The 25,982-nt window shown below is 45.2% G+C and overlaps 1 protein-coding gene across 2 annotated transcripts; it reads left to right on the forward strand.

The window, feature by feature from the left end:
• LOC106609515 (AT-rich interactive domain-containing protein 2) lies at nt 1-25,828 on the forward strand. 2 transcript variants are annotated; one of them, XM_082977764.1, is made up of 21 exons: nt 1-511; nt 624-717; nt 1,580-1,677; nt 9,363-9,496; nt 12,631-12,849; nt 13,293-13,360; nt 13,605-13,674; nt 13,915-14,171; nt 14,360-14,456; nt 14,661-14,870; nt 15,251-15,418; nt 16,067-16,139; nt 16,351-16,485; nt 16,651-16,841; nt 17,201-19,563; nt 22,984-23,129; nt 23,399-23,537; nt 23,615-23,706; nt 23,807-23,930; nt 24,141-24,232; nt 24,404-25,828. In XM_082977764.1, the coding sequence occupies exons 1-21, from the start codon at nt 420-422 to the stop codon at nt 24,513-24,515; spliced, it is 4,974 nt and encodes a 1,657-aa protein (XP_082833890.1). In that variant the 5' UTR covers nt 1-419; the 3' UTR covers nt 24,516-25,828. The 2 variants fall into 2 exon arrangements, with proteins under 2 accessions (XP_082833890.1, XP_014063897.3); XM_014208422.3 differs by having other exon boundaries at nt 2-511; nt 16,064-16,139.
• The last annotated feature ends 154 nt before the right edge of the window (nt 25,829-25,982 follow it).

Consider the following 25,982-nt stretch of genomic DNA (forward strand, 5'->3'; position numbering starts at 1 on the left):
TAGTACGAGCTCGAGGCCTCAGATCTTTTTGTCTGGAACTGGATCCCGCTGCCGCTCTACAGTGTGTGCGATTGCTTGGAGTCGCGTCCGTAACACACTGTCAAACCACTCCAAACGAACACATTTGATACCAAAACTATTAATTTAGCATATTTTACAATGGCAGTTTTAGTTTACCGTTGAAATCGGTCGTTATTCTGGCTAAGTGTTTATTACAACTTACTGAATCGGCTTGTTTTCTGTGTGTAGCTGTGCATCAGTCTTTATTAGCGAGCTGGCGCTCTTCTTGCTATTAGCTATTTCTTTAACTTTTTTAAACACTCAGCTTCGCGAATGACTGAGCGCCGGCGGAGTATGGGATCCTTGGTGTCTTAGGAAGCGAGTGAGTGGGGTTTTAACCGTTTTTACATGCAAAAACAATGGCAAATTCGACGGGGAAAAATGTACTAGATCAGCGAAGGAAAGGACTGGCTTTCCTGGACGAGCTGCGGCAATTTCACCGAAGCAGAGGGTGAGAATGGGGCGTTTAAATACACCTTTAAACATCATGTACATATGCCTATGGATGCTTACAAACTATAAGTAATACTATTCTCCATGTATTTAATGATTTTTTCCTTCAGATCGCCGTTCAAGAAGATTCCTATCGTGGGTGGGAAAGAGCTGGATCTTAATGCTCTCTATATCAGAGTCATTTCGTTAGGTGGATTTGCTAAAGTGAGTGCAACTAAAAGTGCATTTTCGCACTCTCGGTTTTCAGTGAAGTCTTCAGTGAACCGCTAGAGAACTCTCTTTCGGCACCCCGAAGAGCTATTTCATACTAAAACGGCTGTAGGAGAGAGAGGATTGCGGTCGGCCTTGTGCTAGTTTGCCGTCTATGCAATGTGGTGGCTTGTGTTGTGTATGGTTTGAATTGAAAGTCCGTACCGTAGCTGCACTGCTCGGAGTCTGAGTGCAGTTAGAGCAACTCAAAATTAGCGGGCACGTTTAACATCGATTATCGGCACAGAGCACTGGCTAGGAAGAACTGTTCGCCGCGGGGGATAGGTAACATTTTGTGCAACTAGATTTTTTTACGATAATTTGGGGGAAGCTAGTTATTCGCATTAGCCATCTTTGGCTCTACGGCTGAAGACAAATGTAGGCCGCACACAGGCCTATTTATTGAAAACTGTAAACGTGAAAACAATTCATCAAATAAAGACTGCTCGCCATCATTCCATCATTGTTGCTAGCATTGTGCTGAAGCGGGTCATCGTTGTCTCGGGCTTTGGTAGCTACCACATTTAGCCTGCACGCTTGGCTTGCCAGAAAAGTAATGTTAGCCAGATTGCTAACACTAGCTTGTAAGTAAGCCATCCAGTTCAAGCTGTAGCTAGCTGTGAGTTGTTGCTTGCGGTGATAACTAGATGGCTTGCAAACATGGAATTAAATACACAGTTCTAGCTAATAAAATTAGCACACATTAACATCTTATTAGATGCTAATCAGATTGTTCATGACTGTCTTATCCATATTTTATGCATCCTGATATTGCTTAATTGAAAAATGTATAATAACATCCTCATTTACTTTACAGGTTTCTGACAAAAATCAGTGGTCTGAGCTGGGTGAAGATTTTAATTTCCCAAGGAGTTGTTCAAACGCAGCATTTGTTTTAAAACAATACTACCTTCGGTAAGTGGCATGGTCTTGCATTAGCTACTACACTCAGACAGCATGTGGCAAATGTTTACAAATTGTGAGAGGCTGGAAGCAGGAAAGGACCATGCAACAATCCAGCATCGCTGACAGTTTTTAAAGATGTTGAACACAGAAAACAAAAACACTATACTGGACCTTACACTGGCTGCAATGTTTATGCCTCATAACAGTATGTTTTGATGTAACATTTAGTACATTTTAGTGGGTTAATGCAGATCACTATTTTATATATACCGGTATATATATTTTTTTATATGCCATGTCTTACTACTGGGGATTCTGCCATACATCTTCTCTTTGTAGATGTAAACTATTAGTAAGGGACATGAACTGGGAATGCTTTTTAAATGGTCCGTGATTTGTGTGTTACTGAATGCTGGCTGGTCATTTGTCATTGAATAGGCTAGCCGTTGCCATAACTGTGCAATCAACAGCACGTTACCCTAAACACCTTTTGCCCTCGGTGTAGATGTGGCACCAGCAGCAAGCCTGTGGACAGTGTGGAGCTGCTTCTCTACTCAAGTCTCCTTTTCCCTCCAAAATATTGCCATCGTTGCCACGGCCACCTGCTTTTAAGAGGAAGGATCACATTCACCAGTCTAACCAGGAGGCTGCTTATATAACCCTGCTTTGCCAGTTAGTTGAAGCAGCATATCTTTAATAATCCTGTTCCATTCATCACCTTCACATTTTGGGAATGGTTGAAAGAGCAGTAGGTCAACATAGTCTGCAAGTAACCAATCATGTAGGCATGTCAAATTCTAAACAAGGTTCACACAGACTCTACCTAAGTGTCATACCTGCCTGCAGATGTGGCTTACGAATTTGAACAACTCGGCATAGGCCTGAAGATGTTATTGCCTTCCTCTCTTAAGTCATTGTGGGATTTTATATAGGCCCTACATGCAGAGCCAATGATGGGCCAAGCATTGTAATGAAGTGTTTCCAAAGGGTGCTGGTTATTCCAGCATTTTTAGCAAAGGATTTCATTCTTGGCATCAGATGAACAATAGTAACACTTGATACCCTATAAGAGTTTATTGAATTCAAATATTTGAACATTAACTTCCTGATTTGATATTGGGCAGGCAATTTCACCCTGTGAGGTTGGGTGCAGGCTGTTCTAGCCCAGCTGCAACACCTGATTCTACCAATGAACAAGGCCTAAATGGTCTTCAACCAAGAAACAGGTGTGTTGCTGCTTGGCTGGGTACAAAAGCCTGCACCCAGTGAGACTTTTTTTTCGCTTTGAAATTGTCATTTGAAGAGTCATAGGCTAACTTATGATATTGCCTAACGCAGGGCTCTACAATGTGACTATTTTGCTCGCATATGTGTATCGTCACAGCAAACATGTTGTTGTGACGATACAAGTATTGTGATATTTTATTTAGGAGCACCAGTGTGCCGAGAAGAACGAATGATTCTAGCATTATTACTTCAAATATTTTTTGTTGCGCCCCTAAATTTCTTTGTGCACCTGGCTACACTTTCCAACTTAGGTGCACATGTGCTCCTTGTAATTTTTCCCAAAAAATGTCAGAGTAGAGCCCTGTAAAACAATATTTGACTGAAACACAGAGCTGTAAATAACCTAACTGACAGCACGTCAGCAGGTTGGAAGGAGCTGTTGGGAGCTTCCCAGATGCATGATTTATTTTGCTTCATATATTCAAACAAATGCACAGGCCTAACCCGTTTCAAGCCTGCAATTTGACCTCACTCCCTTAAACTTCTCCTGTGTTTTACCCCATGGCACACCCCACTTGAATCACATGTTAGTTGTAGACCAGAATGGTCAAACTTCTATTCCTTGGAAGGTTTTTTTCACAGCTTATATAGGTAGTTTATTTTACCATACTCCTGTGTCTTTACCAAACAAAAAATTGAATTGGCCAGGTTAAGACCGCCTTCTACCGTTAACTCAAACTGGTTTAAGTGGGAGATGTAGTCCAATGCCAGGTCTCTCTCTTATAGGGCAAGCAAGCCTGTAGCGGTGAAAGTTATTGGAACCAAAGAGCCCTTTGGTTTAACTGGGAGGTGTAGCTCAATACCAACGCGGTCTTAAGGGCAAACGCTGAATAGTCAGAAATGTATTGGAAGTAGGGAGTCCTTTGTTCGCTTGTTGGTCTTCTTGTACCACTACTTAAATTTAACGTTGCCAAGGGCAAGGCACTTGTCATTGAAAATAGTAAGTAATCCTGGAACCTGAGCAAAACCTTAGTTCAGGTGCAGGAGATGATGTCTCTTAAGACTGAGATGCAGCTTGTGAATAGACTGTACCCAACATGATGTTGTTAGCACTGTGATGCCCATGCCAAAATAAGAGCTGGATTAGAACTACCTTGCTGTTTTCTTGCATACGTGAAGTCAATCAAGTTGTCTCATTCACACAGCGTTTGCTAGTGAGATTAGCCTTGGCACCTGAAGAAAGGTGAAACGTGGCCACAGCGTTTATAGATCTAGTGTTACAGATATCAGGGGACAGCAGGGTATGTCTTTCTCTGATGCTAAGTAGAGGGTGCTAAAATGATGTAGCAAAACTCATGTATCATCGAGCTACAGAAAACGCACTCTGCAAGCGAGTCTGCTGAAACTTTGGAAATGCATGTTATTTTTTGACACGGTCAACAGTTTCCTGGTGTAACCCAAGCAGTTTATACCATGTTCATTTTTATGAAAAGTCCGTTTGATTTCTAAACCAGTGTCATATAAATTAGGGCTGTGACGATACAAGTATTGTGATATTTTTTCCATGGCAAAAATGGAAACACGAAGCGGATATCTCTTTGGTCCTTTAAAAACTTGCTGTATGTGAAGTATTGTGTTTTATAGCTTGGAAAACACAGTGAACAAAAATAAACGCAACATGTAAAGTGTTGGTCCCATGTTTCATGAGTTGAAATAAAGATCCCAGAAATGTTCCATACGCACAAAAAGCGTCTCTCTCAAATTTTGTGCACGAATTTGGTTAAATCCCTGTTGTAAGCATTTCTCCTTTGCCACGATAATCCATCCACTTGATGGGTGTGGCATATTAAGAAGCTATTTAAACAGCATAATCATTACACTGATGCACCTTGTGCTGGGGACAATAAAAGGCCACGCTAAAATGTGCAGTTTTGTCACACAACACAATGCCACAGATGTCTCAAGTTATGAGGGAGTGTGCAATTGGCATGCTGACTGCAGGAATGCCCACCAGAGCTGTTGAAAAAATGGAATGTTCATTTCTCTACCATAAGCCGCCTCCAAAGTCGTTTTAGAGATTTGGGCAGCGCGTCCAACTGGCCTCAGACCACGTGTATGGCATCGTGGCCGAGCGGTTTGCTGATGTCAACGTTGTGAACAGAGTACCTCATTGTGGGGTTATAGTACGGGCAGGCATAAGCTACGCACAACGAATGCAATTGCATTTTATCGATGGCAATTTGAATGCATAGAGAGATCATGACGAGATCCTGAGGCCCATTTGTCGTGACATTCATCCCCTGCCATCACCTCATGTTTCAGCATGATAATGCACTGCCCCATGTCGCAAGAATCTGTACACAATTCATGGAAGCTGAAAATGTCCCAGTTCTTCCGTGGTCTGCATACTCACCAGACATGCCACCACCCATTGAGCAGGTTTGGGATGCTCTGGATCGACGTTTATGACAGCGTGTTTCAGTTCCCGCCAATATCCAGCAACTTCGCACAGCCATTGAAGAGGAGTGGGACAACATTCCACAGGCCACAATCAGCAGTCTGATCAAGTCTGACCTTCAACCCCTACTTTTTTTTAAAGGTATCTGACGAACATCTGTATTCCCAGTCGTGAAATTCATAGATTAGGGCCTAATGAATTTATTTCAATTGACTGATTTCCTCATATGAACTGTAACAGTGAAATTGTTGCATGTTGCGTTTTTATATTTGTTAAGTATAAATGTGAATCTGGATGACATAAGGATGTTTGTTTACAACTTTTGGGCTGTTTTCCTAAATAAGTTAAATCCGCTTCGTGTTCTGTTTCCTTGCCACAATAGTAATAAGTATCGCGATGCTGGTATCGTACCACCCCCTAATATAAATATCTGGATTAGGTGTTTTCTATCATCAGATGTAGGCCTAACAATAACAATCCACTAAAGTTGAATCACTCCATAGTTCCCCACTTAGGTCGATAGGACAAACTGCTGTGAATGATGGGCAGCAGAAGTTGTTCACTCTATAAAGAAAGTACACCCGGGAACCACTGTCTAAGAACAGCAGCTCTCCCTACTCCAAATCCTATTTCTAATGCCTGGCATACATTACAAGACTTGACTGGCAAGTAGGACCTAACGTTGTGTGTTGGACAAAGAAAACTATAGAACGTCTGCTTGTTTGCAATTTGATTACAGGTGAAGCACCATTTGCTTAGGTTTTGTTCTGGTTTTCCGCCACTGCTTGAGGCCACTGCTAGCTCTCCCTCAGCATGCTCTCCCTCAGCATGCTCTCCCTCAGCTTGCTCTCCCTCAGCTTGCTCTCCCTCAGCTTGCTCTCCCTCAGCATGCTCTCCCTCAGCTTGCTCTCCCTCAGCTAGCTCTCCCTCAGCATGCCCCCCCTCAGCTTGCTCTCCCTCAGCTTGCTCTCCCTCAGCTTGCTCTCCCTCAGCTTGCTCTCCCTCAGCTTGCTCTCCCTCAGCTATGCTCTCCCTCAGCATGCTCTCCCTCAGCATGCTCTCCCTCAGCATGCTCTCCCTCAGCATGCTCTCCCTCAGCATGCTCTCCCTCAGCTTGCTCTCCCTCAGCTTGCTCTCCCTCAGCTTGCTCTCCCTCAGCTTGCTCTCCCTCAGCATGCTCTCCCTCAGCATGCTCTCCCTCAGCTTGCTCTCCCTCAGCTTGCTCTCCCTCAGCTTGCTCTCCCTCAGCTTGCTCTCCCTCAGCATGCTCTCCCTCAGCATGCTCTCCCTCAGCATGCCCCCTTACTTTGTCACTAGTTATCTGCTTGCCATGCCTTTCTCTTGACTTATTGTAAAACCTTGTCGGCAACAACAGCTAGGAGAGGTTTTGAATCACAGATAAAACAGTCCATAGAGGTGGGGATTGGAGATGTTGGGACTAGTGAAAGCTAGCAACACTACTACTACTACTACTACTGGTTTAGGATTGGGCATACAGTCCCCATTTTCTTTGACTGTGGTAAGCTCTCTGCAGATCACACAAAGAAATGTTTGAAAGTGAGACAGACTTTATAACTTTGCATCAAGCAAACTATACCAGCGGAAAATGTATTTAGGGGGCTGATAAATTAAACTTACCCACCATTCTCGTTATGTTAAGCATGGTCTTAAGCTCAGTGTTTCCTTTTGTCTAATGGCATTATTTTACCTTTGTGATTCCCACCTTGATTGTAGTTGTTAGCTTTCTTCTCAGTGTAGTTTACCATTGTCTCCCCCAGACCAGTTTCTTGTCTTCAACCGAGTACTTGGATTTTACCCACCCCCCACTCTCAGTAGTGGTCTGTATATAGTGCTTCCATTTATTATGTTATCAGCAATAAAACCAGCCTATGGATTGATGTAGCTTTAGGCTACATAATCTGGATTTCTAGTGTTGCTCATTGGTCCCTGTTGTATGCCCCCATGTTTAAGAAGTTGTCTCTGTCTGCTCAAATGAATCTGCAAGCGTAATAATTTTCAAGGTATAATAATATATATATATTCACCTATTTATAGAACCGTAGTAATGCCAGTTTACTCAATCTGATTGTGTTCTTGTCCAACAGGGGGCACCCAATACTCTCTCACCCACACACTCACTCACTGAGGCAGCCTTTATTGAGAGGGTTGCTCTTATGTCCTATCAGCTCTTGTACGATCTGGACGACCTTAAATTACATCAGTTTACAAACAGTCACCATTTGCAGTGGTAGATCTATGGCTTCAGTTGCCTACATTTTTGTGTGCCGTTCAGGTTAATTGAAAAAAGGTCATCTTGTTTAGATTTTTTTGTTGTTGCTGGGGATAAAAATGACAGGTAAGAGCCCTGTTCCACCTTAATTGCTTGTTTTTTTTTTACCTGCTGATGGTATGACACCTGCGATGACACAATTTTTATATGTCAACTTGATTAGACACTGATAAAATGAGGCCTCTTAATTCTGAGATGCTTTTCTGTGGCACACTGGCTGTTGTCTTGTCAGAAGAATGGGAGCTTTTTGCCAGCCATGTATGAAAAGGGAAGTGCAGACATGAGCAGCTGCAACAGAACATACACCCCCTTCCCCTTCTGCCCGTGCCCAGACAAGTGTGTGATGACGCTGTGCAGAGCCCAGGCCCCTCCTCTCCAAACAGAGAGTTGGTGTATTTATAGTCCAGTGTGTCACGCGCCGTGGACGGGGGATTACCTTGGCCGCTGAACCAGCAGCAGCACTGGGACTCCGTTCAGAATGGGGCTCTCACTCTGACTCACGGCAGCACACACACTCCGCGCTTAGCCAGGGCTTTCCACGCTACCACTGCTGAGGTATTTCCTGCTACCACCACTGCAGCATGTGTGTCTGTGTAAACAAATATTCAATGTGCAGATGTGTTGGTCCGTCCCTACCTAAACATGTGAGAGACGGCTGCAACACTTGTTAGACATTAACTCAAGCAAGGCTTTTCAGGTTTTTTTGTAGACTTTTTTTTTGGCATTCGACAGAAAGCTATCAGTCTTTGTTTCATTAAAACTCCCTTTGCTTTTCTGCACCTCTCCCCACCTGAGCGGAGTGGTCATTTGAATGAAGACATCACCCCAGTGTCTAGAATATTCTGTCTGTGCTGGTGATAAGATCATATCATATCCCCACCTGTGTCACATCTGAGCTGAATATAAACATATTAAGGAAGACTGGAATTGGTTGTGACTCTTGATAAACTATTTTGCCCTAAGCAATAGGGCACAAAGGATTCATCACTTGTACTCTGCTTAAACACTTGCACTGTCATGCAGATGGTGTAACACATGTCTTTTGATTTGAGTCAGCTAGGTGTAAACATAATTATTTAATCTATGTCAGAAACTTGGATTGGATTGTATCTCACTCTGGCAGTATTTTTCATTTCATGCTTTGTCTTGTAGTCATTCATATTCACTCTGTCGATAGAAGTAGGCGAGAGACATTGGTTATGTTGTAAGCCCCGTTTTGTAGTTTGTTCCAGTCTGCAGCGGCTGAGTAGTGGAATTGCTTTGCGACTGGGGTTGAAATAGGATGTGGGCACAGATAGCCTGACAACATTAGTGTTGTCTGTAGGAGGACTTTGAAAATGTTAGGAGTTCACAGAAGTAGACTTGAGGTTTAATAGGCCAGAGTGAAGCCTACCAGTTTACTTGTGTAATTGCAAGCATTAACCAAATTCCTCAGAGTGGCTGTCATAAAGAACTCCATTGGCAAATGATATGATGGGAATGTGCCAGGGTGTCCAGTTTTGTTATCAGGGATTTGGAGGCACAACAGTTGATGGTTTAGCCACAGTCTAAGGATGCAGGACTTATCCTAGTTAGGCAGGACTTATCCTAGTTAGGCAGATTTGAGGATCGGGTGAAACAGGATTATTTGCTATAGAGGCCATTTTAGATTACATTTTGGAAGTAGGTGGGGTCTTGGATCAGTCACCCTCTGAGCGTTAAGTTCTCTTTTGTCTACAGATATTTAGAAAAGTATGAAAAGGTCCATCACTTCGGCGAGGATGATGACGAGGTGCAGCCTGGGAACCCGAAACCATCTCTTCCAATTGGTGCAATCCCCTGCTCCTACAACTACCAGCAACACACTGTATCAGGTAAAGCTTTCCCTCTTTTACAAAATATCTTCAAACAACCACAAAGCAATAATTAGCTACATAAGTTTGGCCCAAATCTTCTTGGTTGGGCTAGGACTTGAAATACAATAAATATTCTTGAAGGGATGGCCCCATATTCTGTATACTTCTGGCCCTTCTTGGGACACTGTGTTAACAAACCTCCAGACGAGCTTCAATGCCATTCAACACTCCTGTGGCCTCCAACTGCTCTTAAATGCAAGGAAAACTTAATGGATTCTCTTCAACCGATCGCTGGCCGCACCTCCCCGACTAGCATCACTACTCTGGACAGTTCTGACTTAGAATATGGACAACTACAAATAACTTGGTGTCTGGTTAGACTGTAAACTCTCCTTCCAGACTCACATTAAGCATCTCCAATCCAAATTAAATCTAGAATCGGCTTCCTATTTCGCAACAAAGCCTCCTTCACTTATGCTGCTAAACATACCCTTGTAAAACTGACTATCCGACCGATCCTTGACTTCGGCGATGTCATTTACAAAATACTCTACTCAGACTTCATCCAGTTTGCTATCACAGTGCCATCCGTTTTGTCACCAAAGTCCCATATACTACCCACCACTGCGACCTGTATGCTCTCGTTGGCTGGCCCTCGCTTCATATTTGTCGCCAAACCCACTGGCTCCAGGTCATCTATAAGTCTTTGCTTGGTAAAGTCCCGCCTTATCTCAGCTCACTGGTCACCATAGCAACACCCACCCGTAGCACGCGCTCCAGCAGGTATATTTCACTGGTCATCCCCAAAGCCAACACTTTATTTGGCCGCCTTTCCTTCCAGTTCTCTGCTGCCAATGACTGGAACGAATTGCAAAAATCACTGAAGCTGGAGTCTTATATCTCCCTCACTAACTTTAAGCATCAGCTGTCAGAGCAGCTTACTGATCATTGCACCTGTACATAGCCAATCTGTAAACAGCCCATCCAACTACCTCATCCCCATATTATATATTTTTTTGCTCTTTTGCACCCCAGTATCTCTACTTGCACATCATCTGCACATCTATCATTCCAGTGTTAATGCTAAATTATTTCGCCTCTATGGCCTATTTATTGCCTTACCTCCCTAATCCTACTACATTTGCACACACTGTCAGCTTAGGGATTCGATCTAGCGACCTTTCGGTTACTTGCCCAACGCTCTAACCACTAGGCTACCTGTCGCCCCAATACTTAGGTGCCGATACGATATGTATTGCGATTGTTTATATATCGCGATTCGATGTTCCAAACACATGCTCACTATACTGTATGTCTGCTGCAGAGAGACAAGAGAAAGCCATGAGAAAATTAGTTGTGGAGGTTAAAGTGCTCATGTTGTTGGCTCAACTTTTTTTTTTGGGGGGGGGGAAATAAGATGGAGAAAAAGCTGTAGGATGATGAATACCTGAGTTGTGGGGCAGGTACACCTGACTAGCGTTAGCTAACGTTAATAACCAAGGTTACCTTGAACAATTATAGTGACAGTAACGATGTGAAACCGTCAAATTATATTACGATACTCTACTGTATCCATACTGTGAGGTAACGCGACCACCCTTTGGTGGATTTTGGGATGCTGTGAAATAAATAAAAGTAGTCTTAGGTCAGAGGACAACCTTGGTGCAAGTTTATCAAGGTGGATATTTCTTCAAGTACATTTCTTCAAGTATCGAGTGATGGGGCTGTTGAAGAACATGGCTAACTCTGAATTTGAGTCAAATTTACGACTCAAATGGAGTCAACATTATGGCTACCTTAAGCACTGAACTTCCTCTCTACTAAGTCTCTCGACTCACAGCACACGTGTTAGTCATCGGTCATGCATATACTGCAGGCTTGTTTGCTTTGTCTTTTCAGACAGTTTATTGCACCTCATAACATAATCATAGATTCCATAAAGAAAGAATTTGGCAGCTCTTCTCCAATTGTTAGTCATAATGGTGCTGCTAGCCTGCTCCTACGGTAAAGCCTGCTCCTACGGTAAAGCCTGCTCCTACGGTAAAGCCTGCTCCTACGGTAAAGCCTGCTCCTACGGTAAAGCCTGCTCCTACGGTAAAGCCTGCTCCTACGGTAAAGCCTGCTCCTACGGTGAGAGCTTATGGTAATACCGTTATACAGTTGCTTGAAATGGCCAAATGGGTGCTGAAAATTCATTCCTCCATTTTTTTTGGGGGGGGGGGGGTAAAGAAAGCTTGAGGAGGATGTTAGCAAGACAACAAGATCTTAAAATATATGATGAAAGTAGCAAATATACCAAGACGGAGGAGTTGTACTAGGATTTGTCTTTGAGCTGTTGAATGGTGTGTTTCAGAACAGAGATGCAATGTACTTCATACTATATTAGGTCTGCTACATTTATACTCCTTTTGTTTATGCACAAACATATGGGCCTTTAAACCAGAGCACTGCCACCAGAAGCTCATATCCTCCCTCATATGGCTGTTGAGATAATTGTTTGAATAATCTTGACTTTGTATTACAATTTTTGTCCAATCTTGCCCAGGCCTGAGAGACCCCCCCCCCCCCCCAATCAGTAAGAGTGTATCTGAACTGAGGTTGTCATGTCCCCAGGCATGCAGGCAATTTGCAACTGTGTGTTACCATGGTGCTGTGTGATGGTGCATTACCACCATACCCGCTGTGTGTGAAGTAGCTCTAGTTCAGGAGTCCTGTCAGCCCCACACACACACACACACGTGTGAAACAGATGCAGGGCTGGCGGCTGTGAGGAGTTGGCTATTTATATCCCGTTGATTGCACTGTAATCAATTTCAAATAACTGAAATATGCCATACAATCATTGCCATCCCAGCAAAGTTATGCCAAGAGACTGTGGCTTCAGGAAGTTACACTTGTTAACTCCACCCCTGCATGTGACTTTTTAATCACTGTTTCTATCTTTGAATGCATATTCATTATCAGGCAGGTGTCCCAGTGCATGCAGTTGCAATCATTTTTCTGAACAGTCTAAATGAACTCGTAAATCATCATTTCTCAAGGTCTTTTATAGCACAACATTGTAATGTTTTTGTACGTTTTCATCAGGCTTTCTTTACGTTCACTTTGAAGTTGAAATTACAACTGGATTTGTGGTTGTTTTTTGTCCCCAGACTATCTCCGCCAAAGCTATGGACTGTCCATGGAGTTCACGGCCCCATGCGACTATAACAAACTGGTGCTCTCTCTCCTGTCGGGCTTGCCCAATGAAGTGGACTTCGCAATCAACGTTTGCACTCTCCTCTCCAACGAGAGCAAACATGCCATGCAGCTGGAGAAAGACCCCAAACTCATCACGCTGCTGCTGGCACACGCAGGCGTCTTCGATGACTGTACGTCTTCAACACCTTTAAATATTCTTCATTAGTATCCAAATCGATTTTTTTCAGGACAGTAATTAGAGTTGTATGGGTGTTTTTTGTCATCTTTGTCTACCGTGGGAACTTGGTGGGGGAAACTGTTGAGACACTCGCACTACTGTGCTCAGTTTCCCTTTTTGGGCTAAGTGGAAATGGGGAGAAAGTTGTTTATTCCCTTTCATTTGCCTGTATGGAGACTAGATGAGTTATTACCTCCTTGGTAAACTTGTTAAAAAGGCAAAAATCCAGGCTTTAGCACAATAAAATGTAAACACTGCATTCCTTTTCAAGGCACTGCCATGGCAGAACCTTTTTATTTTTTTATTTGTTGTGATCCCTCAGGTGTGAAAGTACCTTCTGTCTCAGGATGTAAGGGTTGGAATGTTCTCTCTAACAGTACTCTTGTGAATTTGCAGCACTAGGCAGCTTCTCCTTTGTATTTGGGATGGACTGGAAGGAGCAAACCTCCCGGGACTTCATGAAGGTAGATTTAACTGAAAGACTCACTATATATGTATACTATAGGTTTGTAACTTACAAGGCTTTTGGTCAGAGGGAGAGAAAAAAACTAGTTTCCTCGCCTCCAGCCATTCAGGGATCTTAGTGAATACGGTGTGAAATCTGGCTTCGCGGGAGTACATCAGCCTTAACCGCTGTTGTTTTTTTATAGCAATGCATCTTTTCAGCAGTCAGTATTTCAACAATAATCTGTGAATATGATTCTACAGTTCTGGAAGGATGTGGTAGAGGATTCTGAAGTCAGGGACCTCATCTGGGACAAGACCAGCCTGACGCAAGGTAAGCAGTTTATGCCGACAGACCAAATTTCAATGACCCATTGCACAATAACAATTTCTTTTCTCGCAACAATGGGAAAAATATTACGTCAAATAAATATTTCGACATTGTTTTGTGAACTTTTTGTGTAATAAAGTATTTGAAGATTTCTCATACAAAAGAATACTCTTAAGGCCATTGCTCTGACATGGATGTCCTTGGTGGATCAGACATTCACTGTTCTCTCTGCTCTTCTCCCAGTGACAGACACTACGTCGGGGGACGAGCGCTGGGGCGCCCTCTTCCACCCTCCACGCAACCTAGGCATCGGCGACATCGAGGGTCAGCGGGTCCTGCAGGTGGGAGTCATCCTCCGCAACCTCTCCTTCGAGGAGGCCAACGTCAAACTGCTTGCTGCTAACCGCACCTGTCTGCGGTTCCTCTTACAGTGTGCCCACTGCCACTTCATCTCCCTACGGCAGCTGGGATTGGATACACTCGGCAACGTGGCCGCAGAGGTGAGGTGTTTCTACTGCTATATTTATGTTCTGAAAGTTATTATTTTGTGCAGTATTGAGCTATTTCATTACATGAATTAGTACTATTCAGTATAATATTGTATAAGGTTAGACAAGGCTGTAGCTGTTCCAGAGCATTTGTGTTATTGATGATTCTATGAGTTAATATCTGTTTTCTCTCCCAATAGCTTCAGTTAGATCCTGTTGACTTTCGAACAACCCACCTAATGTTTCACACCATCACCAAATGCTTGATGTCAAGGGACAGGTTCCTGAAGATGAGGGGTGAGTGTCAGAGCCCGTGCTTTATTTTGTCAGTGTCTGGGTCTTTTTCTATTACAAATGTCAGATTTATTTTTATATCACGGTCCTTTTTAATGTGAAAGCGACTTCATGTCTTTACGTAACAACAGTAAGCATGAATTGTGATGAAGGTCAAAGTGTAGATTTTCCCAGAGTCTGACCATTTGTTCCTCCTCCTCCCCTCAGCCATGGAGATCCTGGGTAATCTGAGCAAGGCGGAGGACAACAGCGTGCTGATCTGTGAGTACGTGGACCAGGAGTCGTACCGGGAGGTGATCGGCCTGCTGTCGCTGCCTGACCTCATGCTCCTCATGTCCTCCCTGGAGGTCCTCTACCTGCTGGCCCAGCTGGGGGAGATCCCCTGCAGCAAGATCGCCTCCGTAGACAGGAGCATAGGTGAGACACCAACAACCTAGCCCTAACCAGGGTACCAGTAACTTAGACACTAGTCAGGATTGAGGATACATGCAGTAGTATAAACAACCAAGACAGAATGGAGGGGTTGGAGAACCATCTAACTGGGATAGTGTGAGTATAGCATTAACAACTTGGCTAATCGAGTGTTTGGGTACTGTTTGATTAAGTATAGTCTCTTAGCATGGCACAGCAACCAAGCTGCATTAATTGACAATCAAACTCGTTCCGCAGAAGATATTCGTCATCTCTTGGAGGAATAGGAAATTCAATGATTTTCAGAATTGGGAAATCAAAAATAACTGTCATGCAACAATTTAGACACATGTTATTAAACGGTATATTTGTGTCTCTCTGGGCAGATCTGCTGGTGCGGCTGGTGTCAGTGGACTTGCACACGTTTGGTCCGGATGCCCTGACGGCCGTGAGGCTGATGGAGCACCAGGCTGCTGGGCAGAGCCAGGTGGCCGAGGTGCGGCCGCAGCTTGTAGAACAGCTGCCTGCTCCGCTGCAGGGCGCACCCATCCCAGGTGAGCATCTTAACACTTAAACCCTGTCCCCTGATCTTCAGATGCACATTGAAATTAAACTAAGCCAGGTTATATTTATGTTGTACATAAAATCAGAATTCAGAGCAAGCCGTGTGAGGGCAATAATTAGCCATATGGTATAAAGGAACAGTTCCCTGAGACAATGGCCTGAGATTATAGGCTCAGCTCTGTGTAGACTTGCTTCTTGTCGAGTATGTTAGAGACTGATCGAAAGCTGACTGCTCATCAGTTTACGTCTCCCATAAGCCTCTGCGACCACACCTGTCTGTAGAGACTTTCCATCCGTTGGTGATTTAGAAACATGGATGATCAGGCAAACTGGTGTAAACCCGTGTTGTATGCAATCAATCAGCTAAAGTTGAAGTTGGCATGAGGTGCTAGGAATAATTCAAGCTAGGGTGAACACAGCAATCTGCTTGTACAGTGCTGTTGCTGCTCCCTAGTGGGCAAAATGAGGAACAGCACACTAAACACACAATGTATGACGGGAGCACTGTTCTGCAGATTTGACAGTTCAGTCTCACATCAGAACAAAAGTGTTTTCAGCATAGAGAATGGGTTTATTCAGAAACTTTTGTAAGTTGATCAAATTAGACTCACTAATTATGTCATCTCTCACTTCAGCAGCAAGAGTCCCTGTCCAGTCCACTCCTCCTCCTGGTATTGTTGAGCTAGATGGGGAGAAGTTTACAGTGCAGTGGTGAGTCCCCTCTCTCTCACACACACACACACACACACACACACACACACACACACACCCTCTCATAGCCATGCTCTCTCTGTGACACCTCTTAGCCCCTCAGTTTCTCTGTAAGTTGAACAGTGGTTCTCAGTCAAGCAGTCAGCTTGCTGGTCACAATTGACCCCTGAGTAGCTATAGATGCATCCTGAGTTCCCTTTGTCTCCACCAGGCTGAACGCCCACTTCGAGGTGAGCGGCGAGAGCTCCGTGTCGCGCTCAGAGATGTACTCGGAGTACCTCACCACCTGCAGCAAGATGGGACGCGCTGGCATCCTAGCCTCCCAAGGCTTCCTCAAATGTCTACGGTTGGTTGCCCCCCCCCCACACACAATTGTGGTCCTGGAAGCCTTGTATTCATGTTATGTTTTCAACCAAGAAATCACCCTATGGACAAGTTACAATACAGTGGCCCAAATTCAATGACTTTGAGAAACATGATTGTCAATGTCACCATGTCTATCATTTTGTAGGACCATCTTCCCAAACCACACAGTGAAGCGGCTAGAGGACACCAAGCCCAATGCGCAGGCACACATACACGTGGTGGGGGTCAAACGGAGGGCCATCCCACTGCCCATCCAGCTGTACTACCAGCAGCAGGCTAGCCCCACACCAGGGCCCAAGCACGACGTCCCTGTCGACCCACAGGCATCCCCGTCAGGTAAACTCACTGTACAACTTACTACATTTTTGTAGTTAGTGGCATTAAAATTCAAGTTTCCACCTACCTTGATTGTTATCACAACAAACGTCAGACATAGTTGCTATACATGTTGTCTTGGAGTATGGTGAGACATACTTTGCAGTTGTGCGAATTGGACCTCAGTCAATGATTCTAATGTGTTCTTTGTTTTCTCTCTCTTTCTCTCTCTCTCTCTCTCTCTCTTTCTCTCTCTTTCTCTCTCTTTCTCTCTCTTTCTCTCTCTTTCTCTCTCTCTTTCTCTCTCTCTCTCTCTCTCTCTCTTTCTCTCTCTCTTTCTCTCTGTTTACACTTTGTCCCTGGGTTTGCCCGGCCTCTAGTCCCCAGCCTTACTGCTAACCCGGCAGCGCCACAGGTGGCCTCCACCATGCAGGATGGTGTACCCCTCCCCCAAGCGGCTCAGACTGTTCCTCGGCTCCCCCTTCACCCCCAGGCCTCACCACATCAGCACCCCCACTCAGCTCAGCAGGCCAAGCCAGGGGATATCCTTAAGACGGCCATGGTCCAGAGCTCCATCCCCACCTCTGGCCAGGTGGTCCAGAACCACAGCCCCAACATGGCCCAACAGCTCCACCATCAACAAGTCATGGCGCCTACCGGGACCCCCGTCACACTGTTCCAACAGGTACAGCAGGGCCACATCTTCACGGCGCGGGTTCAGGGGGTGCCCATCGCCCAGCGACCGCCCCTGCCGCACACTCCCTCCTCAGTACCCCAGGCTCTCTCCCTGGGCCCCCAGCAGGAGACGGCTGTGTTCTCTTCCCCCCCTCACTACGCTGCCGTGTCTGCCCCCTGCTCCTCGCTGCAAAACTTCCAGATGAGCGGGGGCCAGGTGTTCACCATCGCCGGCGTGTCCAACGCCCAGGGCTCCCGCGTCACTTTCCAGAACATCGCCCCCAAGCCTGCACCCTCGCAGGCCAGCGGACCACCTACAACCACTCATAACCAGCAGCAGCAGCAGTCCAGCGTGGTCATCGTCAGCCCCAATCCCCAGCAGAACCAGGCCTATGCCCCAGCTATCCATCAGATCGTTCTGGCCAACCCCTCCACCATGTCTGGTGGCCAGGCCATCCAACTGGCAGGACAGCCTGCCACTCCTTCCAACCCCCCACCCTGCCCTCCCACCATCGCTCCACTGCCCCAGGGCCTGCCCTCTCCTTCCAACACCCAGATTCCAATGCAGGGCTCTGCTTCTGTCAGTCAGATGCTGTCGGTCAAACGGCAACCACAACAATTGAACCCCCAGCAGCAGTTTCACCCCCAGCAGCAGTTTCAGATTCAGGCCCAGCCCCTGCCTCAGCAGCAGCCGCCCCCCCAGCCTACCTCCACAGAGTCCAGCCTGATCAAACAGTTACTGCTTCCAAAGCGGCCCTCTACGCCGGGCGGCAAACTCATCCTGCCCGCGCCCCAGGTGCCTCCCCCTAGCAGCACGCAGCGTGCCCCCAGCCCACAGGTGCTCTACCAGGTGGCCTCACAGGGCCAGCCTCAGCCCCAGCAGCTCAATGTACAGCTGGTCCCCAGCCAGCTTCAGTCCCCTGGGGGGCCTCTCCAGACGGTGCAGCTCATCTCCACCAGCAGTCCCACCACCATCATCCAGGGCCAGGCTCCTGGTGGCCAGGTCACCTTCACTGTGGTGCCCAATACGGGCTTCACCACTTCAGCCTCTGCAGCCGCCGCCCAGATCAGCCAAGGAGCCGCTGCACCAGGCCTGCCAGTGGTCCAGACAGGCAACACCCTCCATGGGCCACCACCGCCCTTCAGGGGGGACAAGATAATCTGCCAGAAGGAGGAGGAGGCCAAGGACGCCACGGGTCTGCACATCCACGAACGCAAGATCGAGGTGATGGAGAACTCCTCTCTGGCCGATGGGGCTGGCACCAGAACCAGCAACGGGGACCTGGCAGGGGCCGACGCTCCAGGGGCCAAGCTGCTTAACGGGAGGAAGTGCATGGACTCCAGTCTACCTCCATACCACTCAGGGAACAGTCAGGGGGCCTGCATCAATGGACCGGCCAGCGAGAGCTGCCCCACCAACGGGAAGCAGCCCTCTGGCCCGGCAAACCCACAGGAGGGACACGTCGACCCCAAAAAGGCTCTCGTCAACGGGGTCTGTGACTTTGAGAGAGGGGACGCCTCCACCGGTGCCCACTTAAGCAAAAACATTCCAAATCACATCGCTTCCAAACACTTGGGGAACGGGGAGGTGGGTCCTCCTCAGAAACTGCATGGGGCTCCCCAGGAACCCTCTGTTCCCCAGCAGGATACTGCCAAAGCTGAGCAGGCAGAGCGCCTTGCCAATGGGCCTCAGGCAACAGGCCCCTTCTCTAACGGACCTATGGGGCCGGGGCCTAACTACACCCTGCCTGCTTTCAGGCAGCAGCTGTTTCCCACTGTCACTGTAAACTCCCAGGGCGCCACGGGGCCAGGGACCCTGCCGGCCAATGGTTTGAGTGGCGAGAGCCGTGCACTCAAGAGGCCGGCGGAGGAGGACAAGGGGGCGTCTGTGATTCCCTGTAAGGTGGGAGTGAGGATCATCACCATCAGCGACCCCAACAAGGCGGGCTGCAGTGCCACCATGGTGGCCGTGCCTGCTGGAGCTGACCCAAGCACAGTAGCCAAAGTAGCAATAGAGAATGCCACGCAGCAGAGGAACTGCTCGACCATACAGGCAACCAGCTCTACGGTGAGTTTCACATAGCTCAACAATTTGTTTCTTGTCCCAGTTTTGCAAGCCGTGTCAACTAGTTGGCTAGGAAACTCATTAGATTGCTGACTTATCTTGAATACTTTATTGGATCATTGACATTCTTTCCCTGCTGGTAAAACATGTGACTCTGTTTTTCTTCACAAACATAAAATGCATGGCTCGACATTAACGCTTGTTCTCTTGTCTGGGACAAATAAAAACAATGCTTAGACAAGAAGATTGTAGATTGAAGTTCAGACAAGAGTAATAAAACACTTTTTCACAAACAATTATTCAGATCAGAATTGGATCAGAGGTCAACATTGGAATAATATTCAAATCTATTTTTATGTACATTAATAAAAAAGCCTACATGTCAAAGTGTAGATGATATGCATGTTGGCTACAGCCTCACGTCCAAACCGATGCTGACATGAGGGAGGCACCAGAAAATGTAGCTAAACTTTGAGACTTTTAATTACATAAATATAGGCTGAACACCAGTCATGTTTGACAAATATAATGAAGGGTCATTAACGTCTAAAGGCTTGATTCGACATACTCAAGGCACGGTTCGTTCAGATCAAATGGTCACAAGACGGGCCTGTTGCGCACCGCACATCACCCACCTTGAATCTGAGTGGAGGGGTCTGCATTTTGAAGCTGTTTATAGGGCAATTCCACCACTTTTTGACCTCATTCATCATTTCCAGTGTATACATATGTGAAAACAGCATGTTTCTACAATCTGTGGTTACAAAGATGAGAAGAGAAGTCCTAAAGAAATGCTTCTCTGTGACCTGTAATGTGTTTTTAGCCCAAGGGAGGTAATTTCTTGCTCCCCACATCACTGTGAATCTGTGTTTGAAAATCACTGTTAATGTAATCTAGTAGAACTTTTTTACTTTAGGGTTTTTCCCTACAAAACGTATAAATGCAGTGTTTTCACATATGTTGACACTGGTTTTGTGCTGGAGATAATGAACATGAGGTTGGTGGAGTTGCCCTTGGTCCATAAACGTAATTGTTTGAAACCTGGATGTTTTGTTATTTTATGACGCATGTCTTACCTTGTTTCAAAGTATCCAAGCATAATCCTAGTCGTATTAGTAACCCATGCTAGTTGATCAAATCAAATGTATTTATGAAGCCCTTCTTACATCAGCTGATGTCACAAAGTGCTGTACAGAACCCCAGCCTAAAACCCCAAACAGCAAGCAATGCAGGTGTAGAAGCACTGGCTAGGAAAAACTCCCTAGAAGGGCCAGAACCTAGAGAGAAACCAGGCTATGAGGGGTGGCCAGTCCTCTTCTGGGTGGAGATTATAACAGAGCATGGCCAAGATGTTCAAATGTTCATAGATGACCAGCAGGGTCAAATAATAATAATAATAATAATAATAATAATAATAATAATAATTAATAATCAGTGGTTGTAGAGGGTGCAACAGGTCAGCACCTCAGGAGTAAATGTCAATTGGCTTTTCATAGCCGAGCATTCAGAGTATCTACCGCTCCTGCTGTCTCTAGAGAGTTGAAAACAGCAGGTCTGGGACAGGTGAACAGGTCAGGATTCCATAGACGCAGGCAGAACAGTTGAAACTGGAGCAGCAGCACGGCCAGGTGGACTGGGGACAGCAAGGAGTCATCAGGCCAGGTAGTCCTGAGGCATGGTCCTAGGGCTCAGGTGGAGAGGTAGAGAGAGAAAATATACACTTAAATTCACACAGGAAAAATACTCCAGATATAACAGAATGACCCTAGCCCCACCAAACCCACAAACTACTGCAGCATAAATACTGGAGGCTGAGACAGGAGGGGTCAGGAGACACTGTGGCCCCATCCGACGATACCCCCGGACAGGGCCAAACAGGCAGGATATAACCCCACCCACTTTGCCAAAGCACAGCCCCCACACCACTAGAGGGATATCTTTAACCACCAACTTACCATCCTGAGACAAGGCCGAGTATAGCCCACAAAGATCTCCGCCACGGCACAGCCCAAGGGGGGGCGCCAACCCGGACAGGAAGATCACGTCATTGACTCAACCCACTCAAGTAACGCACCCCTCCTAGGGACAGCATGGAAGAGCAGCAGTAAGCCAGTGACTCAGCCCCTGTAATAGGGTTAGAGGCAGAGAATCCCAATGGAGAGAGGGGAACCGGCCAGGCAGCGACAGCAAGGGTGGTTCGTTGCTCCAGTGCCTTTCCGTTCACCTTCACACTCAAGCATAGGACCTACTGAAGAGATGAGTCTTCAATAAAGACAAAGGTTGAGACAGAGTCTCTCTCTCTCTCACATGGGTAGGCAGACCATTCCATAAAAATTGAGCTCTTATAGGAGAAAGCCCTGCCTCCAGCTGTTTGCTTAGAAATTCTAGGGACAGTAAGGAGGCTGTCTTGTGACCGTAGTGTACGTGTAGGTATGTACGACAGGACCAAATCGGAAAGATGGGTAGGAGCAAGCCCATGTAATGCTTTGTAGGTTAGCAGTAAAACCTTTAAATCAGTCCTTGCCTTAACAGGAAGCCAATGTTGAGAGGCTAGCACTGGAGTAATATGATCAAATGTTTTGGTTCTAGTCAGGATTCTAGCAGCTGTGTTTAGCACTAACTGAAGTTTTATTTATTGCTTTATCCGGGTAGCCGGAAAGTAGAGCATTGCAGTAGTCTAACCTAGAAGTGACTAAAGCATGGATTAATTTTTCTGCATCATTTTTGGACAAAGTTTCTGATTTTTGCAATGTTAAATAGATTAAAAAAAAGCTTTGGGTGCTTGAGCTTTTGGACAAGTAAAAAATCTGACCTACCTGTCCAAAGGACACTAAGTCAAGTCCTTACATTTGTAGGTGGGAGAGTGCTATCCATCACATGCAACTACAAGGCTTTTCTGTTGCTGTTATTTGGGAAAATCAACTGCATTGTGATGAGTAGGGTTAGAGGCCATTTAATGATTTAGACAGACTTGTGTTTTATATTGCACTTATTGGATTGGCAGGTGTGTGATCTTGTCATCGTATAGCAATGCAAGGCTTACAGTTGTTAATTTTACAAGCAAATTACTTGCATGAAACAAGATTAATGATGAAAGTCTTCAGGTTCTAGGACCTTGAATAATTAATTCAAACTCTTTGTTCATATTTTTGTTTAATTCATTTCTGAATAACTAATAAGCAAATTGTAGGTTATTCATATTTATTGTATCATATTTATTGTAAGCAGAGGGTAGCTCGGCTAAAATTTAAATGTGTTTCTTCAAAATTAGCTTAATTTATCTTGTCAAACTTTTTAAAAAGGTAAAATAAATACAAACATTTTTTTTGACTTGTTTGTTTTATTTGGAAAATAGAACAATTATACAACACAAAATATCACTTGCTTATTTGATCTAATAAAGCTTTGCCTGGTTTTACGCAGCTTCCGCCAACAGTGGCTCAGCCTGTGCAGGCTGGCAGCGCCAGCCCCAACGCCCCCCTTTCTGGGCCACAAGCCGTGGTGGCACCCCCAGAACAGACCAGGAAAGCGGGACAGAACTTCAAGTGTCTGTGGCAGTCCTGTAAACGGTGAGTCAATCTCTGTCCATATTGACTTGACCTACTTAAAGAAGTCCTGTGTCATGAAAGGTGTGTTCATATCATGGCTAACTAAAACGGCGTTTAGACAGGCAGCTCAATTCTGGTATTTTTCCCACTAATTGGTCTTTTGATCAATCACATCAGATCTTTTTCAGAGGTAATTAATCAAAAGACCAATTAGTGGGGAAAAATATCAGAATTGAGTCTAAGTGGCCTGTTCATTGACTGTCCCGTTGTTATCCGTGTTGTTTTTCCAGGTGGTTTGAGACGCCGTCTAGGGTGTTCTACCATGCAGCCACGCAGCATGGTGGCAAGGAGCTGTACCCAGGCCAGTGCCTCTGGGAGGGATGTGAACCTTTCCCCCGACAGAGACTGTCCTTCATAACCCATCTACAGGTAAGACTACACCCTCTCAATCTATCAGTCCATGTTTGTGGCTTTTTGCTGACAATTATCCAATTTTCTTCCTGTAGGATAAGCATTGTTCTCGAGATGCCCTATTGGCCGCACTAAAACTGGAGCAGGAACCGGCACAGACGCAAGACTCCAATCAGAAAACTTCCAAGTATGTACCCTCTGGTTAGCTTAGCATGCTAGTGCTAATGTCCATTCTGGTGATGCTAGAATGTGCTATGTGTGGCAGACTCTTTTGCATTGTTCCACAGGCCTCAGCCAGTGGCAAGCAGCACTCCAGCACCGCGAGCACAGAAAGCTATTGTCAATCATCCGAGCGCAGCCCTTATGGCACTACGCAGAGGCTCTCGGAACCTGGTGTTCAGGGACTTCACTGTGAGTATGGCTGAGCTTAGCTGTTTGTTTACACTGAAGGTGTCCGGCTGACATTTGACAGAATTGTCTAATTTTATACGTGGAAATAAGGTTTAAGATGTTAATCATTGCAGTCCTTGACTACTCCATATTTATCATATATTCCCACTTGGAAATCTTTTGTTATCAATGTATCTTGTAACTGATGAATTTCACAATCTTTTTCCTTAGGATGAAAAAGAGGGACCAATGACCAAACACATACGACTAACTGCTGCCTTAACGCTAAAGAACATCGCCAAGTATTCAGACTGCGGTCGAAAGTAAGAACTTTTTCTCTTTTTTTTGGAATACATTCACAACTACAGAAGGGTCTTCTGAGGACTCCTCGTGCTGTGTTTGTTCGACGTGATGAATCATAATCAATTAAACCAATGTTGATTTACTGTTTGATGGAGAGTATGTAATGACAGCTTCCTGTCTTGTCTTCTCAGGTTGGTGAAGAGGCATGAGAGTCACCTCTCTGTGCTGGCACTCAGTAACATGGAGGTCTCCACAACGCTCGCCAAATGCCTTTATGAACTGACTCGCTCTCTCCAAGCTTGAGTCCACAAGGGCAACCCCACCCCCAAAAATAGGAGAACCATCCTTCAAGGGGTGTCATGACAATGGGGCACACGGTGGGCAACACCAGACCATGCCCTTTGGACTCCCCTCCCTCACCCCACTGTGCTCAAATCCCCCCCCCCCCCACCTCCTTCACAAAACAAACTGCCACGGGGTCTTCCACCAGCCGCCCAAGAGGGGGAGCTCTTTAGACTGCTGCCCTGAGGGACTCAACTAACGAAACCCTAAATACGAGCACATTTTTGTAATCCTGGGACTGTTTGCAGAGAACTTATTTGAGTAGGAGCGGCAGTACGTTGAGGAGTTTTGCTTTGCCGAGGGAGGGGAGTGGCTAGAGGTGGGGGAGGGAGACACAGCTGCAGGAGACTGGCTCGATTGTTTTTCTTTACAACTTGGTAGCGTGGTTTTCTTACTTGAGTCAATATATTTTCACTTATTTATTATTGAAATGAATACCATTACAATTAATGAAAAGAATCTTGTAAATATTTGTGAATATATATATATAAAGAAAATCCTCTCATGCCGATACAGCCACTGGGGAACTTGCTCTGTGGAGTAATAGAAGCATTACTTTGGTAGAATCTAAGTTTCTTTTTTTTTTATGATCCCTGGTTACTTGTATCTAATGTGATTCTATACTCAGCAGTGGATGAATGTACTTAAAACCTGTAAATACTTCTGCAAAGGTACTGATGCTGTAAAGTTAAGGGGGAAACAGTTTTTTTGTGGAACTGACTTTTTTTGTATTATAATACCTTGTAGAACTCATTTTGCTGGCTGAAAGAGTATGGAATAATATATCTCATGTCATTTTGTAGAAGAAAATAATATTGAAGGTATTCTCTCACCCCTCACCCCCAACATGTATCCACTGTAAACGTTTGTCATTGTACGAGCACAGTGCGCGTACATTTTTTTTTGTATTTGTAAATTGGTTTAAATACATGGAGTTTTATACAGGTTTTCTCCTGTGTTCTTTGCTTTATGTGCAGGTATATTTTCTTCACTACTTTTTTTTCTATGTTAATATAGCGTGGCGTTTTATTGTACTATTTTTTTCATTCTTAATACCATGCCACATTCCGGCTCACGTCCTCAGACTATCCTCTCTATGGTGTGTTGTGTAACATTAATGACTGCCTGTTAGCGTCCGAGCGGGGCAGCCCACCCATCCTCATTTCTGCAGTGTCAGTAGGATGTGCTATTATACATAGACATAACAGTCTGTTAGATTGGCTTTATTTACTTTGGTGACTGTTTATAGTTTTTAAATAAAAGACTGAACAATTTGTCTTTTTGGGGCTCTTGTTTTGTGGTGTGAGGAGGCAATGGGTGCCTCTGTTCCACAATGTTATATGGCTGTGATTATCCACTTTTTAAATACACACATTTTAATGGAAAATGTTTTTCCCTAAATGTGTATATTCTGTTGAGCTGTTTTAG

This window comes from Salmo salar, chromosome 07, assembly GCF_965601325.2.
Source record: "Salmo salar chromosome 07, fSalSal1, whole genome shotgun sequence".
In the NCBI taxonomy this organism is placed as follows: Eukaryota; Metazoa; Chordata; class Actinopteri; order Salmoniformes; family Salmonidae; genus Salmo; species Salmo salar.